General features: G+C 36.1%; 3 protein-coding genes across 4 annotated transcripts; 1 reads left to right on the top strand and 2 right to left on the bottom strand.

The window, feature by feature from the left end:
* Window positions 1–748: 748 nt before the first annotated feature.
* Window positions 749–5,800, bottom strand: LOC111332892 (transmembrane protein 231-like). The gene is made up of 7 exons (XM_022938358.2): window positions 5,571–5,800; window positions 5,292–5,458; window positions 4,991–5,119; window positions 3,720–3,863; window positions 2,980–3,061; window positions 2,413–2,518; window positions 749–1,829 (listed from the first exon to the last, which is right to left on the bottom strand). Exons 1-7 carry the CDS (start codon window positions 5,707–5,709, stop codon window positions 1,667–1,669), a joined length of 930 nt encoding a protein of 309 aa, XP_022794093.2. The 5' UTR covers window positions 5,710–5,800; the 3' UTR covers window positions 749–1,666.
* A 289-nt stretch (window positions 5,801–6,089) lies between these two features.
* On the top strand, window positions 6,090–10,963 carry LOC111332877 (tRNA-specific adenosine deaminase 1). 2 transcript variants are annotated; one of them, XM_088751942.1, is made up of 8 exons: window positions 6,090–6,312; window positions 6,649–6,744; window positions 7,396–7,450; window positions 7,638–7,765; window positions 7,993–8,907; window positions 9,570–9,666; window positions 9,792–9,878; window positions 10,384–10,963. In XM_088751942.1, exons 1-8 carry the CDS (start codon window positions 6,165–6,167, stop codon window positions 10,520–10,522), a joined length of 1,665 nt encoding a protein of 554 aa, XP_088608068.1. In that variant the 5' UTR covers window positions 6,090–6,164; the 3' UTR covers window positions 10,523–10,963. The 2 variants fall into 2 exon arrangements, with proteins under 2 accessions (XP_088608068.1, XP_088608067.1); XM_088751941.1 differs by having other exon boundaries at window positions 6,093–6,203; window positions 9,792–10,963.
* Window positions 10,317–13,458, bottom strand: LOC111332878 (gamma-aminobutyric acid receptor-associated protein-like 2). Its single transcript, XM_022938344.2, has 5 exons — window positions 13,301–13,458; window positions 13,177–13,232; window positions 13,019–13,097; window positions 12,716–12,809; window positions 10,317–11,229 (listed from the first exon to the last, which is right to left on the bottom strand). Exons 1-5 carry the CDS (start codon window positions 13,332–13,334, stop codon window positions 11,139–11,141), a joined length of 354 nt encoding a protein of 117 aa, XP_022794079.1. The 5' UTR covers window positions 13,335–13,458; the 3' UTR covers window positions 10,317–11,138.
* Window positions 13,459–14,155: the final 697 nt, after the last annotated feature.

Raw genomic sequence — 14,155 nt, 5'->3', positions numbered from 1 at the left:
GGCAATTCGCAGTTTATGGCGTTTGGCGTTATATGTCAGTTATCGTCTCTTTTATTTCATCATTTCGCGCCCAGAAGCTACTTTTCAATCCAAGTTGAAGCAAAGTTTACTGCCATTACCTCAAACCCAGGATGTTCCTCAATTCTTCAACGCTGCTTAAATTAAAGTTAAGCTGGAACGCCCCTACAAACATAATTACCAGGCTTAAAATATTGAATACGTGGCACAAATTCGCGAGCGAGCATTTCCTAATACCATGTCTGTTATTCTTTTCTTTTCCAAGACCCTTTTAAAAGGAATCATCCCAGTTCGAGAATTTTAAATTCAAAACGATGGACATCAAAACATTAAAAATCAAAACGATGGACATCAACATAACGTTCCTAAAGAAAAACCCCGCCTTCACCAATGTGTATTTCCAAGAGCCTCGTCGTAATATATCAGTTAGAAAAAAAACAGCGATAAAAAATTCTGAATTTTAAAATATCGAAATGGGCAATATATTCAGAAAAATTGGGGCTACTTAGCAACTACTTCCTTCAACCTACCTTCGTAAACAAAGCCTGACGTTTTTGTAAACGGAGGTAAATCAAATCAAGAAAAAAATTCACCTCGTTTAAGCTCGGAGGGGACTGTTGGAGGACTAGGTTTTGAGAGGAATGGTAAAACGGAGATTTTTTGAGATGAGGAACACGATTATACAACATTAATTGCAAGAGTAATAAATATAAAACCATTAACAGTACTCTTGACAGTTTCAATAATTTAATACTTGTTTACAGCTCTTAAAAAAAGTATTGCTAAGAACAGAAATATGACCGAATATGTTAAGATAGCATAAGTTATCAATGAGCTGCGTTGCATGTAACTCGTGGCTTCAAAACAACGTGAAACTAAAAAATATTTAAGAGAACAAAACTCGCTGAGGAGAATGTTGATTAAAAACGCTACACCGTTATCTTTGAAAAACTCTAAACATTATTATGATGCAAGATTTTAGCTTAATGAAATATCTTTCATATTTTATCAATTCTTACACGTACGTTAGCTAGTATGGAAAGCAAGCTGGGTATATACTGATGCAGCGAACTCAGTGTTCAACGTAGCGAACATGTTGGCTCTGACACTGGTAAACCCCCAACAAACCACGCCACGACTCGTCTCCAATCTTCCCGTGGGCGGAGAAAGTCTCGTCCTGCAGCGCTTATCAAGAGGACCTGGTCGCAAGCTATATGTAAACTCAATTCTATGAATTTTGTTGAGACGCTTTGATGTCGGTACGAGTCATCTTACGGTACGAGTTGGAAATGCAAGTTTGCTGGCCCATTCAAACAAAGACGCTCTTTAGATTTTCCTTTAGCTGTCTTTCAACACTGACTTTACTTCTCCCAAAACTCAAAGCTCTCATCAAAACTATCTGTTCTCCGTTACCAATGAGAGCTTTCAACCATATGTCACCTAATGACTTGTTTCCTGATCTCTTGTCTCAGAGGGTTTTACCCATATATGACTTGTTCCTTGATGTCTTGCACCTTGACAACCTGTCCCTTGAAGATTCCTACCTTCATTCCTCGTCCCGTGTCTTCTCCTTTAGCACCAACGGCATTCTACTGACCGAGGCTCTTTCATCATCTTTAACATCTGGCCCTCCTTTATGGCTGGATTATCAGTCTAAGTGTTCTTTTTCTAACTTCATTGCAACTGTGGTCACCACTTGGTTTTCGAACACGAATCTTTTGACTCTATCAAACAAAAAGAGGAAGATGAACAGAATTGCCAGGTACTGGATCCAAGCCATCTTGATGAGCTGCCAAAATCCTGGTCGGTATCTTAAAACATTGTTAAGGTGAACTCTGTTTGCAATTCAACAACTTCTGATTAAAAACTCTTCACAAAAAATTCAATGAACCATCAATATTACCTTCTTAAATCCTTGACTAAAGCATGCCAGACTCTGGTTGGAAAATATGTGTGAAAGCTCTGGCTGGGAGAAGAATTGCGTCAACTATCTCTCTCTTCAGAATACTAAATGGTGCATTCTTGACAAACGGGATGGAAAAGGGTGGAGAGGGTAGGTAAATGTGTCATTAACCATCAACCCATCCATGTGGGAGAAGTACTCTCAGTTGGAAGGGTTTCAATACCATAAAAGGCTGCTGTTGGTGTAATAAGTAGCCATGCCATAAGGTGAAACAAAACACAAGAGTCTGCTCACAGGCAAAACAGATGGCAATGAAAGGTCTAGCAGGCTCAAATGTCACCTCCAGTAGTGTACATGAGTTGACTTAACTGCAATACTTTTAATACCTTTCCAAAATAAACTATTGGCAGCTCTGAATTGTATACAACTAGCGATTACTTGCATTACACTAATATAACCTTAATACGCTTAAGAGTTCTATTAAAAGATACATGATTGTCTCCTCTGGGTAATAAACAGTTCCTTTTATAACAAATGGCTGCCCTGCTGCTCTGCCAGTTGTCCACACAGGATGGAATGAAACATATTCTGTAGTAACTAACAAAGAATAAAACAGAATTAGAATGAATTTCTCTTCAGCATTTGTTGACAAATCATGAAATTTTCTTTCCAGATACCAAAACAGCACAAGTATAACTACTTGATACTACAATGAAGTAAACTCTCCATCAAATGAGTCTTTTAACTGAAAAATACAAATTCTCCTACAGTCTCCTCTAAAAGGTTAGAAAAACCTGATAAATTTAGGGGGAGAGGGGGGGTGGTGGAGGGGTCAATTCTGAATCAATGAATCCTTGCTACTTGTTGCAACTTTGTGAGTCACTCTTGTCTGTACTTCAGACGTCTGAACCTTCAAAATACATGAACCATACATAAAGTTTGCATTGATTAACTTTGAAAACAGGACTAATAAGTTTTTTTTTTAACGCAATGGTCTTTTATAAGAGGCTTTCACAACCCCTAACCGGTTAAATAGCTTACTTATACTTAATACATACCATTACGTTGGATGTATGCAGAGAATATGTCATACAAATTATAAGCATCAACATTAGAACTTGAACCATCAATAACTGGTACCTAAGAGAAGAAAATTGTCAATAATTGGCTAAAATGACCAAAAGGCTAACTTTAAATTGGATATATCAACAAAGTTGAAATGGTAAATTGGCCACCATAATGATCACAAAAGCTGACGTTTCGATCGTTAGCCCTTTGTCGGAGCGAATAGAGGAATTGTGGGTTGTGTGTGCTTTTAAAGGCAGAAAATGAAGCTATGTTAATGGTGGGAACATTCCACTAATTTATTCGTGTTTTTCTAGCTCCATTTTCTGCCTTTAAAAGCACACACAACCCACAATTCCTCTATTCACTCCGACAAAGGGCTAACGCTTGAAACGTCAGCTTTTGTAATCGCTACGGTGGCCAATTTGCCATTTCAACTTTGTTGATATATCCAAACTATTTCGTTACCCCCACCGACGCAGCCCCAAACAGTTTCTTTAGAAACTATCAGCCTTTATAACTTTAATTGGTTAACTGGCATAATAACCCATACCAGATTGTGTCAAGTGCCTTTATGTAAATCACACACCAGATGAGAAAAGGTAACAAACTTTGCAGCTGCTAACCTGCAAAAAAGCCCTGGAGACTCAAAGCCACAATGAAAGCAGCAAATTGTGCATATTGCTTTACTTTAGTCAAGGTTATTCTTTCAGGGTTCATTTGTACTCCTTACATTATATAAGACATGTTGTCCCTTGTAAGGCAAGGGCCCTGACTGCTGAAGGATCAGTTTTCCAATTGTTGAAAACTCTGCACCAGCTAGAGGAGATGAGTGATAGATGTAGGCCATGCTCTCCATCTGAAGTCTGACATATTTCTGGAGAGACAGAAAGACAGACAAGCACAGTAATTGATCTTATTACATTGCTTGCAGCGCCCGTGACCTGCCCGGGATTGCCTGCATTGATCCTGCACATGAAAAAAATTGAATTTGAACTATGTTCTGAATTCTTGGACAATTCCAGTGATGGAAATGCAAAAAGCAGCAGAATATAGTCCAAACAAACAAAACAGAAATGACTCTTGAGATGTTAGTTGTGCTACAAACACAGTTGGCTTTCTTTCCCAGCTTGAAGTAAACAAGTCATTCTTAACTCTTAATAAAGCAAAATCTTTTTGCAATATAATAAATCCTTTATTAACCAAGCTTGTTTGTTCAAAATGGCTGGATATTAGCCTCCTTTTTTCACATTTTTATGGACCTCAACTTCGTCTCGGTCCATAAAAATGCAAAAAAAGAACTTGGCCAACATCCAGCCATCTTGACCTCACACTTGGTTAATAATGCATATATAAAAGGTTTTCATTTTCATTAATTATTTGTCAATAATTAATTTTAAGGATTGAAAGAGAATCCTACCCATTATACACCACACAATTTACAGACCAATCAGCAAGATTCCTAAAACTTTAAACCCTAATAGGGACAAGCATATAATTTACCCTAACAGAAACAGTGCTAAATCATTCATTAAGAACATAAAAGTAACAGAAATTATTTTCAACCTAGGGAGCTTTGATTGTTAAATGTATTCTCCTTATAAGTACCAAAAGAAAAGTATAGAGAGAGCATGGAAAATATGGATACTGATGTTAGGGTATACACAGTTCTTAATCAAGTGTCTCCAGCATGTAAACACTGCGATTTCTTTTCGTTAGCGGGCAAGTCTATGAATTTGGTTTTTGTTCACACACTTTGAATGATTAGGCACCACCTCTTTGCCCACCAGTACAAATTGGTGTCAGCAAACTTTCTGATGGGAAAACATGAAGATTTGTAGGGGAGATCGTCTAAGATAATATTTAAACCAAACATTTGTCCAATAGGAAATAATTGCACTCCCATTATATCCTTGCACTTAAGATACCTGAATGAACATATTTTTTTAACAGGAATGGGTCACTCTGACAGAAACACAACTCAACTTGTACAGCGCAACTTACATGAAGTTTGTAATCGAATATCAGCAGCATCTGTACAGAATGTATTGCCTCAGAGTCTGACAGGGGTATCTCAATATTGAAGTGAAGGCTGTCATACTTTCCATCCAGGTTATCATCTGTTTCCCATGACTTAATCCAAGAAAAAAATATTATTTACAGTGTGAGTGATATGCTGTGAGGAGATTCAATACAATTATCTAACAGTTCTATAATATTATCGCAAAGAAAAAAAATTGAAATTAGAGAATATTACAGTTCGGACACACTGGATAATTAGGATCACATAGTCAATTCTAATCACCTTTATAAGTGGAATTCTGAGCTTTTCCTGTAGAAGATGGTTAAAGTTTTGAAACGTACTGTAGGCCATAAATGAATTTGGGGTATTTCCTTGAAGGACAAGAAGGAGGTCGTGTTTGAACCGAACATCAGGCTGCTCTCTGAAAGAACTTTCCTTGAGCCAGAAACCTGCGGTTTTACACAACGATTCACGAAATTTACAATTAATAAAGAAAAGCTAAGAGATTAAAGTTAAACAATATTGAACAAACCAAAAAAAATAAACAGACAATGTTCTCACCGTGCGTGACATAGGCAATAATCAAGGGAGGTATAAAAGTCAAAATTATGACAAAGAATTGGAAAAGAGTCGCTCTACTACAAATGTGAGTCTTGTACTTTTGCCGTACATCGTGTGTATGAACTACGTACATCACCATGTCGAAAAATATTCCTGCTTAGCGACAAACTTTTATAAACAAAAATTGGCGCTCTCAGATATTTTCCTCTTTTCGTAGCTTGAGCCCGCGAATTTAGAAACAGAAATAGCAGTAGAGGAACATACATTTGTTAAGTGTGGTGGACTGATCGGGTCTTTGAAAAACGTTTCGTTATTAAAATATTATAGGAAAAATTAAAATTCTTCTGGATATAAAAAAGGTATAAGAGTAAATTATATCTATGTAGGGATAATTTTTTCTGTTTTGAACTAAAAAAAGGGCCGTATTTGTAGCCGTAAAAAAGATTGCTCCTACTCCTCCCCCGCCTCTTTACTTTCACATCTACTCGACCCAGATTCCTATAATTTAATTTCGTTCAAGATGGCGGACGGAAAAGAACGATTTGAGCTGTGTTAGGTATTTAGCAGAATCATAAACCACAGTTCTGTTGTTCTATGGCTTATTGGCAGGGGGATAGTACATTTGCAGACAAGGTAGCTCGCTTGTGTTGTGGTCATTTCAACAAGTTGAGCAAAAAGGGAAAACCTCAAATCGATGTCGAGTGGACTCTGTTGGCTGCTATTGTACTTGTTCAGCAAAGAGGTTAAAAATTTTTAAACTTACCATGTCTGAAATAGAATAACCATAGAGTGCTAGACTATTTAGTGTTTAGTTAAGCTTTCCTGAAGAAATTTAGGGATCAACCTCGAAGACTTACAATGTAGAACAGGGTGTTTTTAAATTCCCCATTTTTAATGAAAACCCTGTTTGTTGGTGTCTATATACAAATTCCTTTTCTACATGTGACAAGATATCAGGAAGGAGTTCCTTTAGGCTTTCTTGCAGTTCACCTTGGGGAATGAATTATTTACCCATCATATGCAGTTCAATCATGAATTACTTTTTAACTTAAATAATATTGTGGTTAAATTACTATAGATGACAATGAAAAATCTTTGACAAAATATTCCATGGAGGTGGTTGCAATGGGAACTGGTTCTAAATGCATAGGAAGAAGCAAAATGAACAATCAAGGTAAAATTGTGGTCTAATTGAAAGAACCTTATAGTAGCATAAAACCGGAGTAATGAGAGATGCAAACCATAACTTTCAAGTTGTGAAAGAGGAATGAGAGATATATTTATGTTTAGTAGTAGTAGTAAAGGATGCGTACAACAATTTCTGACCTAGTTTTTACATGTGAGGATCATGCAACTGTCTGAAGAAATTTTTTTGTAGATTGAGTCTGACTTACCTGGAGTTGTTGTAAACCTTTTTCAAAGGCTTACAACAGAGGCTTAACTCTTGTATATATTTTATCAGTTCTCTGAACTGTTTTTCTTTACCAACACGAAGTCTTTATTAAAAGTACAATTAGCCAAATATGTTATGCTCAAGAACAAAACAATGATCCATGACTGTCACCCTGTCCGAATATTCACTTAAGTTCAGCACAATTCAGTCAACCTTTTAGCCCCAAGGAGTGACCAAGAAGTAATTTTCCCTTACAATGTCAGTACAATGTCCTGAAGTAAGGTGTTCAGAAGAAAAAAAAAGGGAAATCTTTTGATTGAAAGACAAATTTTCAGAGCCAAAATTGTATCAAATTTTTGACAGACAGGGAAGAGAACTGATGGTTGGATCTCAGGTGTGAAAAGGTAAATGCAGTTTGTATCTCTGCTGCAGGAACTATTTTGAATGACAGTCATGCAGAAGTAATCGCCAGGAGAAGTTTTCTCAGGTTTGAACACTGACGATCCTTTGTGTTTCTGAATTGTTTGTTGTTTTTTTTTTTCATCTATTTTTTAGTGTTTTTTCTATAACAAATATTTATTTTTCATTAATAGATATATAGATCTGTTAAAACCATTATGTGGCTTTAACAACCACAATGTAAGGGGTAATCAGAATGCTATTTTTCTCTTAAGGTATCTCTATCAGCAATTATGGTATGCTTATAAACAGGAACAAAGTATATTTGTTTTCCAAGATGACAGTTATTTATGCAAACTGAAAGATGGAGTGTCCTTTCATCTTTTTACTTCCCATACACCTTGTAAGTGTTTGATTTTTTTCTTGTTACTTCTGTTAGTAAAATTACTCTGTTACTTAATAAACTTTTTTTATGTGATTATTTTCAACCAGGTCTCAAGCGACTGTTTACTCACTCTTGCAGAAAATAATTTGATATTATATAACTGTTAAGTTTTTTTTGGTAGAATCAAACTTGAATCAAACCTCAATGACTTTTACATGTTAGTGACAGTAATTTTTTTTTTTCAGGCGGTGATGCTTCAATCTTTCCAAAAGCTGAAGATGACACTTTAGTAGTTTCAGGATTACAAAGGCAAAGCCTTAATCCTGGAAAGAGAAAATCTCCCTCACCTTATGGAACTGTCACAGCTATAGATTCCTCTAAGGAAATCTGTCTTGAAAAGAAAAAAACCAATGATTTAAGGTTTGAAATACTTATGGACACCTCTTTTTTATCATCAACTGTGCAAAAAGAGAGCCAAGAAATCTTCCCCGAGGAAGGCACTGGTATATGTGGTTGTGACCACGTAAGTGAAACCCCAGCAGAACTCTTATTGTGTCTATCAGACCCACAATCAAAGTGTGAAGACTTAAACAATTTTGTGATGAACTGTAAGGAACACAAGGAGAATAAAACTGAAACAGATCCTGTGAGTTTGTACGATGATGAGATTGAAAGCTCTTGCTATGTTGTGGCCAATGTAAATCAGACACAAAGTAACAGTGAACAGCACAAGGATATAAATAGAACAGGAGCAAAGTGTGTACCAGGAGGTGATCAGGATCCTCTTCAACCTGGCATTAGATACCATACTTTGGGTGTTTTACGCACTAAACCAGGGCGTGGAGATCCCACACTATCAATGTCATGCAGTGACAAAATAATGAAATGGAATGTTCTTGGCACACAAGGAGCTCTGTTGTCTTACTTTATAACAACTCCAGTGTACCTGTCATCCATTGTGGTTGGTATGTGCCCCTATGATGATACTGCTATGAAGAGGGGAATCTTTGAACGTGCTCTCTCTGTCTCTGTATCATTTGATTTCTACGATGAATTTTGCCATCATAAGCCCAAGACATTTCAAGCAGATGTGCAATTTGAATGCAGCAAATATAAAGTCATGGAACGAAGTCATTGTAAACCATCTGCTTCCTCAACAGGTAAAAAAAAAAATAGAAACTTCATTTTTCTGACTACATTTCAAGTACCAGTATGTTTTTTTTCCCCACAAAGCCTTGTAGAAAAGTTGCACTCTGACTACACTCAGACAAATTATTCAATGTGAAAAAAATTATTTAGGACAAGTCAGCCAATCTTGTGGTATATATGTTGTAGTTCAATTTTATCCTTGGTTCAAATTTTATTTTCCTTTGTTCTCACTCTATCATACATGAACATGACCAAGAACAAAGGAAAATAAAATTTGAACCAAGTATATTATTGAACTACAACATATACATCCTAATAAAGCTGTCTAATGTGAAGAGATTTTACTTCTTGTTTAAAAAAAGAGGCATAATGAGGTTTACGTCAAAACCAGTAACAGCTTGCACCTCTAAATTGATGTCATCACTTACCTGTGAGTGAGTGTATACAAAATGCTTTAAGTTCTTTCAGTTACATGTAACATGGTAAACAAGGATTTGTATGGTTGTCTGTCAGGCTCTATTTCCACTGCTTATATGAGGTGTGTTACTGTTCTTAAGAAGCTAGTCAAAAGGGCATGTTTCCTGAACAGCAGCTATTCTTTTAGCTTACTTTGGTTATCATTAGAGTATTATTAATTAGTCACCCAACTATTTTTGTCTTCCTCTGTCAATAGCTATTATATGGATTAAAGATCCATTCTTTCATGAAGTCTCTGTTAATGGACTCAGACAGGGTGTTACTAAAAAGTACCTTTCATCACCAAAAGCAAGGTAAAAAAAAAACCTAAAAACCTAGTTCTTTTTTGTTATCATCACAGTCACGTGGTTTTGTTTATTTGATTTCATTCTCATCGTCCTATTAGTATTTATGGGAAATTGGACACTTTCTTTCCTAGTGTATGCATTTGTAAAGCGAGTCTTTTTGAGACATTCAAAGCTCTGGTCAGTAGCATTCCTGTCTGGAAGCTTCCATCTTCATTAAGGTTAGCCAATTATTGCCACATTCCTCAGCCTTGTTACAGTGCTTACGTGTATGTACCATTAATGGTGGTATGAATAGAAATGGAATTGTTTATGCCTATGAAGTCTTGAGTTCATAAAAATGGTTATATAAGTTTAATCTTGCAACTCCCATGAGTGATCAAGACAAAATTTCTCCTAACATTATCAAGCAAACAATTGATGGGAATAAAGAAAAATATCAATTAGGGGATGATTAGTTGATCCAATACTAAATTCTCGGGACTAAAATCATAACAATTGAATTACAGACAGTTATGAGAATTACTAATGAGATCTTGGGAGTGAGAGTCAACCTTTGACCAGTTTCTATAATCTTAATCTGAAAAACTGTAACTGTTTCTGATTTACACACCTGACTTAGAGCCTTTTGCAACATTTACAAACTGTACAGTAAACTGTTTAACAAATAAAATGAAAAATTTATTTACGACACGTTACATCAAAATTATCTGACTTTATTTCCAGGCAAGAGAAGATAACAAGTTACCACAATGCAAAGAGAGGAGCTTCAAGATATAACGCTGTCAGGAAAAAGTTCCTTGCTGCATTTCCTACTTGGTGTCTTAAGCCTGACAACCTATCAAATTTCACTGGATCAGGATAAAAATAGGAAACTTTCAAAATATCTTAGCCATGCTAGCTACAACAACACAGATCATTTGTGTCCATTACCAGAAAGTTTACAGTCATTCAGCCTATTAGCCACTATCACTAGTTTTAAGAAAACGAACACATTTCAATATCCTGTTAACAGTAGCACAGTATTCAAAACAACACGAACGTTATGGACCTGAAGTAAATATTAGAAATTCAAGTAACCCTTAAGACAGTCTTCTATTAAACCTCATAAACAAATTCAGCCAAAGATACTCGAGTTCAGATTTTTGTGGCTGAAGAGTGAGTGGTAGACTACATTGTACATGTAACAGTATTTACAAAATTTCAGTTTTGTTTTTCTTATGCTAGTTTATAATCCATTCTTTTTAACACAGCTTCAATTTATGCTTGACTTGGTCCTACAATAAAACACTGAATTCCACAAAGACTTCTAGTCCATTTTTACTTAAAGTAACATCTTGTTTAGCATGCTTAATCTCCTTTAGAACACAATGTATTTTGCCAGACTATTAACCCTGATAAAACCCAAAACTAATCTTTAAGGCAAGTCAACAAGTCAAGAGTTAATAATGAGTTCAATCCAGAGATTTCAACAGAAGCATTTACAGTCCAAAGGTGTTCTCTCCACTATAGGCAATGTACAAAAAGCCATCTTCATCTTTGTGTTCTTCGTAGATGGAACCCATTGTTGAACTAGAAGGGAAAAGTATAAAGAGTGAGAGTGTTGTTGTTAGGAGAGTTACTGTGGAACCGATCCCACTTTTCTTACTCATATATTCTTAGAGTTAAGTGTTTTGTTCACTTGAACAAGTTTATGCACTTGAACTTTTGTATTGGCCAGGGTTACTGGTCTATTTGGATGACTTGAATGTCAGGACTGAGTTTTTTTACCGAGTTTTTTTCAGTTTGATTTACTTAAAAATTTGTGTAATGCATCTGTGGTGACTTTGAACCTCTCAAGTTGTTAAACATTAAAACTGCCACTAGTTTCTTAGAAAAGAGATGATGGTTTTTTAAATCCCACAGAACCTGAGCTTGATGTTGTGAACTATAGGGTAATTATGATACTGAATAAGAGTAATTAAAAAGGGAAGCCAAAGTCCAGAGCTCTGTTTGTTGAAACAAAAATAGAGACCTCCTGGATAAGTTAAATGGATGGTGTTGTTTACAGGAAGTAAGTCACAAGGCAACTTGCAAGTTCACATGAGACTCAGGCAAACTGGATATAAAACTGATCAAAACAGATTGTGACATGACCTTTGTTCCTGTATTGAATTGATATGCTGGAGAAGTTTATACCCTTCATAGAAAAGAAGGAAAACCCCCCTGTACACCCAAAAGCCCCAATACACAAGAAACAAAAAATACAAACTAAAAAATGAAAAAAATTTTTCCAGGAAACATCTTCAAAAGAACGAGGCAATTTCCCTGAAAAATAAGATGGGCCAACCACACTGTCCGTATATACAAGGTAGCCCATTTTTGTGAATTATACATTCTGCCACCAGCAAATGTAAATCTATGACTTCAACAACTTTCTTCTGTTCTTGGTACCGTTCGGCAAGCCTAAATTTCAAGGAGCTGTAAGAAATACTCCTCTACTAAAACTTCTGCTCTTCGTCATTATTTCTGTGTCTGTTGACTTCATGCAATTTCAATTGCGAAATTCTTGAGAATAAAGAACGAGCTCTCTTTTCGCATAAAAACCAAAGGGATCCATAGGGAACATAAACAAAGCATATACAAGCCTTTCAAACAAACAGCTGTGAAGCGAGGAAAAGCGTTGTTGTAAGGCTAAGTTACGGGTTGGCGATGAAGGAGTTTAAAATCGGGAAGCAGCTATTACAGAATAAAAGCAACGCAATAGGTTTACGAGTGAATTTCTCTTTCGGAGACACTTTCGAATCTCCTCTATTAAATGCGAACTAATCAAGACGAAATCTCCGTTTCAGGTCGGTTGACGATGAAAGAAATAAGTTGTTGCTAATATGACAAACTCTCTAGGAACTAGTGTTCTTTAGAAGGTAGATTGAACGATGTAAACAAAACGGTTACAAAATAATTCAATTGAGGAAAAAGACCGCAATTTTGCTTTGCTGGAGCTGCTCAATAACAAGTATGACACAAACTTACAAATACGTATTTCTTTCAAGAGCTTGCTAATACATTTGCAACAAACCTTGTCTGTGGGAGAACTTTATTGACGAAAAGGAACATTGCTTTCTCTGGAGGAAGCTGGATTCTCTTCCGGATGATGTACATGAATTGTGCCACTAAAAAAAACACAAAAATATGGCTCACAAATGTGTTGTCACAATGATCCGATATAAGATAATACATAGTAAAGATGGGGACAATTTAAAAGCTACAACGGTTAACAACAACACACGACATACATCATCCTCAAGCTGAAACAAAGGACGAAACTCCGTCGAATTTAGCCTGACCAGTTCACAGTAATTCCCGTTTATGGCTATCTTACCTGTCAGATCCGAGGGAACAAGAAATTTCCTCTTGTCGATATCTTGAATGCTGGATTTAGGTGCTTTCTCGACAACGACCTGGAATGATAATGATAAATATAAGTCAATCATCTAGCTTGATTCCGACAAAAATAACGTTTCGATGCAAAGTACTCACGGGAATTCTGTCAGGATACTTCGCCCTTATCTTCGCAGATTCATGGCATCTCGACTCTACAACACAGAAACAACGGTTAAAATATTGGTCAAGCGATAAAGTGAAGATGTATGAATTAACCTACCTAAGGAATGTTCCTCTTTAAAGTTCCACTTCATTTTGAGTCTCAAAGTAGCCTAAAAATCGTCTTTTTTGCAGCGAGAAAATTTCTTTCTGTAAATCGATTTGTGCTGCGTAAGTTCTTAGAATGTTTGAACACGTGACATTTTGTTATTTTCCTATGTGACGTCATTAAACGTAATATTCCATATTTGGCGCGATGCAAGGTCAGCGGTTTTTTCTTGATATCAACTTCTAAAAATAGCAGTAATAAACCTTACTGCTTTGCGAAAGTTCGATCAAGTTGATTTTATAAGGGCCGAAAAATAGCGATCTTTATTGATTTTCAGGCAATAGATCAGTCAGTTACGCAGTCTTTTGGTTTCCAAACAATTTTTTTCATTTCTTTCTTTTGCCTTTTGTTCAGATGATGTAATGCAGCATTACCATCTAGTAAATTGAAGGGAAAAACCCACGACGGATTTATTTTTGCTTTTCTTACATATTCTATGATCTGCCTGTAGAATAGAGGATCTTTTCTGACGTCATTGATTACATTTTTCTTTATTAGCATACATGTTTCCATGGGAAAAAAGTGGAGTCAAGGGAGAAATTATTTCCAAAATTGAAAAAGCGTTTCAGGATTCAGGTGGAGTTTTGAGCTTCTCGAAAGTAAAACTTACTGAAATATTCGCTATCGCAGACGGCCAACTTTCTGGGTGGCAAAAATGCTACCAAGCACATACGCTTTTTTTCTAATTTCTACCTTTCAACATTGTGTTGCTAAAAAAATTTAGATGTATCAGGCTGAATATTTTAGAGGGGGAAAGTTTCTAAGAACTGTGGTGCTGGGTCGGTGGGGGTAACAAAGTAATTTGGT

This window comes from Stylophora pistillata, chromosome 3 (genome assembly GCF_964205215.1).
Source record: "Stylophora pistillata chromosome 3, jaStyPist1.2, whole genome shotgun sequence".
In the NCBI taxonomy this organism is placed as follows: domain Eukaryota; kingdom Metazoa; phylum Cnidaria; class Anthozoa; order Scleractinia; family Pocilloporidae; genus Stylophora; species Stylophora pistillata.
The sequence above is the reverse complement of the archived record's forward strand: the minus strand, read 5'-3'. Positions and strand labels throughout refer to the sequence as shown.

What these genes read in the sequence shown, in the direction of transcription:
- LOC111332892 (XM_022938358.2), bottom strand. Translation starts at nt 5,709, where the DNA reads ATGGTGATGTACGTAGTTCATACACACGATGTACGGCAAAAGTACAAG. An exon ending in TGCATACATCCAACGTAATG is followed by an intron (nt 2,519 to 2,979) that starts GTATGTATTAAG and finishes ATTCTTTGTTAG; the next exon opens with TTACTACAGAATATGTTTCA. An exon ending in TACCCAGAGGAGACAATCAT is followed by an intron (nt 1,830 to 2,412) that starts GTATCTTTTAAT and finishes CAATGTTTTAAG; the next exon opens with ATACCGACCAGGATTTTGGC.
- LOC111332877 (XM_088751942.1), top strand. Translation starts at nt 6,165, where the DNA reads ATGGCTTATTGGCAGGGGGATAGTACATTTGCAGACAAGGTAGCTCGC. An exon ending in GCCAGGAGAAGTTTTCTCAG is followed by an intron (nt 7,451 to 7,637) that starts GTTTGAACACTG and finishes TTTTCTCTTAAG; the next exon opens with GTATCTCTATCAGCAATTAT. An exon ending in ACCATCTGCTTCCTCAACAG is followed by an intron (nt 8,908 to 9,569) that starts GTAAAAAAAAAA and finishes CTCTGTCAATAG; the next exon opens with CTATTATATGGATTAAAGAT.
- LOC111332878 (XM_022938344.2), bottom strand. Translation starts at nt 13,334, where the DNA reads ATGAAGTGGAACTTTAAAGAGGAACATTCCTTAG. An exon ending in TAAAGAGGAACATTCCTTAG is followed by an intron (nt 13,233 to 13,300) that starts GTAGGTTAATTC and finishes TCTGTGTTGTAG; the next exon opens with AGTCGAGATGCCATGAATCT. An exon ending in AGTATCCTGACAGAATTCCC is followed by an intron (nt 13,098 to 13,176) that starts GTGAGTACTTTG and finishes TTATCATTCCAG; the next exon opens with GTCGTTGTCGAGAAAGCACC.